Source organism: Saprolegnia diclina (assembly GCF_000281045.1).
Source record: "Saprolegnia diclina VS20 unplaced genomic scaffold supercont1.49, whole genome shotgun sequence".
NCBI classification, from domain to species: Eukaryota; Oomycota; class Saprolegniomycetes; order Saprolegniales; family Saprolegniaceae; genus Saprolegnia; species Saprolegnia diclina.
In genome coordinates this window covers 203397-206924 of record NW_008246116.1, presented here as the reverse complement: position 1 = coordinate 206924, position 3528 = coordinate 203397, and the positions used below count along the sequence as shown (strand labels likewise).

General features: G+C 58.0%; 2 protein-coding genes across 3 annotated transcripts; one reads left to right on the top strand and one right to left on the bottom strand.

Annotated features, from left to right (window-relative positions):
- Positions 1–271: 271 nt before the first annotated feature.
- SDRG_12392 (CAMK protein kinase) lies at positions 272–1270 on the top strand. Its single transcript, XM_008618463.1, has one exon. It carries the CDS (start codon positions 315–317, stop codon positions 1236–1238), a length of 924 nt encoding a protein of 307 aa, XP_008616685.1. The 5' UTR covers positions 272–314; the 3' UTR covers positions 1239–1270.
- Positions 1271–1598: 328 nt separating this feature from the next.
- Positions 1599–3213, bottom strand: SDRG_12391. 2 transcript variants are annotated; one of them, XM_008618461.1, is made up of 8 exons: positions 3076–3213; positions 2550–3030; positions 2420–2495; positions 2312–2376; positions 2156–2264; positions 1972–2105; positions 1879–1920; positions 1599–1833 (listed from the first exon to the last, which is right to left on the bottom strand). In XM_008618461.1, the coding sequence occupies exons 1-8, from the start codon at positions 3129–3131 to the stop codon at positions 1672–1674; spliced, it is 1125 nt and encodes a 374-aa protein (XP_008616683.1). In that variant the 5' UTR covers positions 3132–3213; the 3' UTR covers positions 1599–1671. The 2 variants fall into 2 exon arrangements, with proteins under 2 accessions (XP_008616683.1, XP_008616684.1); XM_008618462.1 differs by having other exon boundaries at positions 1599–1920.
- Between the last annotated feature and the right edge of the window lie 315 nt (positions 3214–3528).

Below are 3528 nucleotides of genomic sequence, written 5' to 3'. Positions count from 1 at the left end.
AGTGACTCGTCGTCGTCATCCAGTCAACACTGCTTCCAGGCGTTCAATGCAGTGTTTCAAGGAAACAGTTGGACTCGGCTTGTCCACTCCAGTATCTCTATGTATTTAACTCGTTGAACACAAAGGCATCGAGTGTCGAAGCATGTCCCATTGACGACAAAATTCCAACACGTGAGGTTTGGTGTCGTTGTTTCCTCGATTTTTCAGCCAATCATATCGCGCAATTCGACGAAAAGATCGTTTTGCGGGCGTTTCATTGGCCCGCGACATCGTCGAGTTCCTCGTCCCATTCTCTCATTCGACAACTTTGTACGATGCCAGAAGCTCCGATGACGCGTCCTCGCCTCTCGATACCGTCGTTTTCGCTTCGTCGACGCCCGTCGCTCAGCACCAAGTACCGTCTCGGCCGCGTTCTCGGAACCGGCGGCTCGGCGATCGTTCACGAAGCCGAGCATCGCCGGTCTGGCGCCAAAGTTGCCATCAAAGTGCTCACCAATGCCGACGCCGCCGCAACCGCTGAGGCCGCGCTGCTTCAGTCGCTGGACCACCCCAACATTGTCCGATGCACTGAATGTTTTGAGGCTACCGACGGCCCTTGTGTCGTGCTCGAGCTCCTGTCCGGTGGCGACCTATTCAACCGGTTTCAGTACCAGCGGCGCTTTGCCGAAGACGACGTGCGTCATGTGGTCTATGGCGTCTTGAGCGCACTTGCCTACTGCCACGCGCGCAGCCTCGTGCACCGCGACATCAAGCTCGAAAACATCCTGTTTGACAACCACAATACCGTCAAACTCGCCGACTTCGGATTTGCCACATATGCACCCAGTGCGTTGACGCGGGCGTGCGGCACGCTCGGGTTTCTTGCGCCCGAAGTCGCCCACGCACAGCCGTATGGGACGCCAGTTGACATTTGGGCCACGGGCATTGTCATGTTTACGCTCGTGTTTGACCGCCTTCCGTTTGGCACGTCGTTCGAGACGCTGCACGGGCTCACTCATGCGTCGACGGTCCCGTACCCGCCGCAAAAGAGCGGCCGGCTCTCGGCGAATGCCCGCCGTGTCCTCGAGGCCATGCTCACAGTCGACCCGGCCAAGCGCGCGACGGCGGCCGAGCTGCTGCAGGATCCGTGGTTCCAACATGGGCCAACGCCATCGTGGCTGGCGTCACCGACAGCAGCGCCAAAGAAGCTCGGTTTTTGGGCCAAATTGCGTCCTCGCTTTATGGCCAATGCCGCCTAGATACACTGTAATTTCTACAATTATTTACGCTACCTTGCGGTGTGGTCGTCACCACTACAGTAGTCCGCCAAGACGAGCACAACCGCGCGCGTCATTGCTGGTGACCTGCACCAAGCTCGCGTGACCCACCGTCTGCGACCACCTGACGCCACCACCGTCGATAACGTCTCGCAACAGCTCGGGATACTCACTTTGACCGCGCCAAAGGCTAGGGTCTCAGGGGTGCTTCGTATTACGACTTTATACGAGCCACAGGCAAGTGCAGAAGCGCACCACGAGTCGTTGCTACGATCGGCGGGCGCGGGACGCAAAGCGTGCTCGTTGTTCATCAGCTCGGTTTTCATATACAAGACATCAAAAGCTCAGCCTTGGTTTCAATATATCAACATACGATTCAACAAGCTCAAACGTCGAGTGAAAATGTATACAATGTCTACAGTTTGCTCGGCAGCGGCCAGCGGGGGCGTCGCACGACGGGCAAAAACGACGCAAAGAAGGCCTCTTTCAGCGCCGCGTCTTCGCCCATGAGCGCCAAGAGTGGCTCCACGTGGCCGCACGGCAGCTCGACAACATCCACAGCCGTTCCCGCGTCCCGCTACACAGTATCCATGAGTCACCAAGCTCGTGATCGACAGCGTACCAAGCTCTTGGCGAGCTTGACTGTTGCGCTCAGCGGCACCACCTACACCATTCCTAGTATCAACACGGGAATAACGTTTTTGATCTAGCCCACCACATCGTCGATGCCATGATACAAGAGCATCCGCGGCGGCAACTTGAGTCCCGGCTGGACGAGCTGCGGTGTGCTGAACGAGCCAAAGTGCTTGCGCCCGTGCATCGACGGATGCAGTGGCGAGATTGCGTGGGCTAGCAGACGATATGTTGTCGATCTCTGCGTATGCGGGGAGACAGCGTACCACGGAAGGGCCCGATCGACCGGCCCGCTTCAAAGGCGTAGTGGTCGTCCATGTCGTACGGGCCGCTCAAGCCCACGTAGGTCTTGATGTGCTTGGCGGCTTCAAATTTCTATGTGCTTTTGGTGCTGTTGACATGCGGCAAAGTGTGAGAATTACCTGGGGAATGTTGGCCGCGATGCGCCGCGCCGACTGCAGGAGAAGAAGCGACGACACGTGGGCTCCTACTATACGCCTCTAGTCCTTTTGCTAAAACAAAGAACGTACCGGACGAGTGCCCCGAGAGCGTAATGTTGCCAATGTCACCGCCGTAGGACGCAATGTTGTCGACCGTCCATTGCACCTACAAGAAGCGCACATGTCGTCATCTCGCTCGGTCTCGGACGATTCTGTGTACGATCGACGAGAGGTCCTCGAGCATGTCTTCGACGTCGCCATGCGGGAAGACGCGGTAGTTGGCGACGACCGTGAGGATGCCATGCTTGGCGAGCTCCTGCCCCACCGCCGCGTAGTGGAACTTGTTGGTCATGGCCCACGCGCCGCCGTGGATGAAGATGACGACGGGCCGCGATATCGATGACGCGTCCTTGGTCGTGCCAAAGAGGTCGAGCGCGTGGCGTTCGTGCGGACCGTACTTGAAGTCGTTCGTGCGCAGCCGCAGCGACGAGGCGAGCGTCCGGCGCACGAGCCGCGGCTGGCTCACGCCAAACGCCACGTTGCCAATCTCGCCGAGCTGCACTGTGAGGATGTAGATGCACGACGACCAGAGCGCGCGGAAGTACGAGTGCTGCGGGAAGCGCCGGCGAAGCAGTGTGAACGCGCGGAAGACCAAGACGGCGTGGTTCCAGCCGTGGTAGAGGACCATCGCGACAACGAGCCTACGCCAGCGGGCATGAGAGGGTCGGTCGCATGCGCCGACGTACTTCCATGCGTTGGGCCGCCACCATTGCCTCGCGGACGTCAGCCATGCCCCGACCATGATGCTTCGCGTCGAAAAACCACCGACTCACCCACGGTCTGGTAACGAAACCAGCTGGTCGAGCCCACAGAACAGCTTACCGGTATTTTACAGAGTCTTACCACACCCAACCAGCTGTTTCAAACTCTGTTTCAACTCGTGTTGTGTTGACCATTGCTGGCGAGGACATTCAGTGTACCAGGATAGGTCCAGGCACGACGTCGTGGTATGCTCGAGGCGCTCCGAGCCTCTGACACGAACTAACGAGACATGTATCAACCTCTTTCTTTGATATGCGAAGCTTGGGCTGCTTCCAGTCATTTGCAAACACGATGTTCTGCAGCTTCTCCGCGCAAGGCGATACGAAGAACCCGTCGATGTGTTCTCATAATGGCACTTGCAGAGCTCTAAGCAGTGT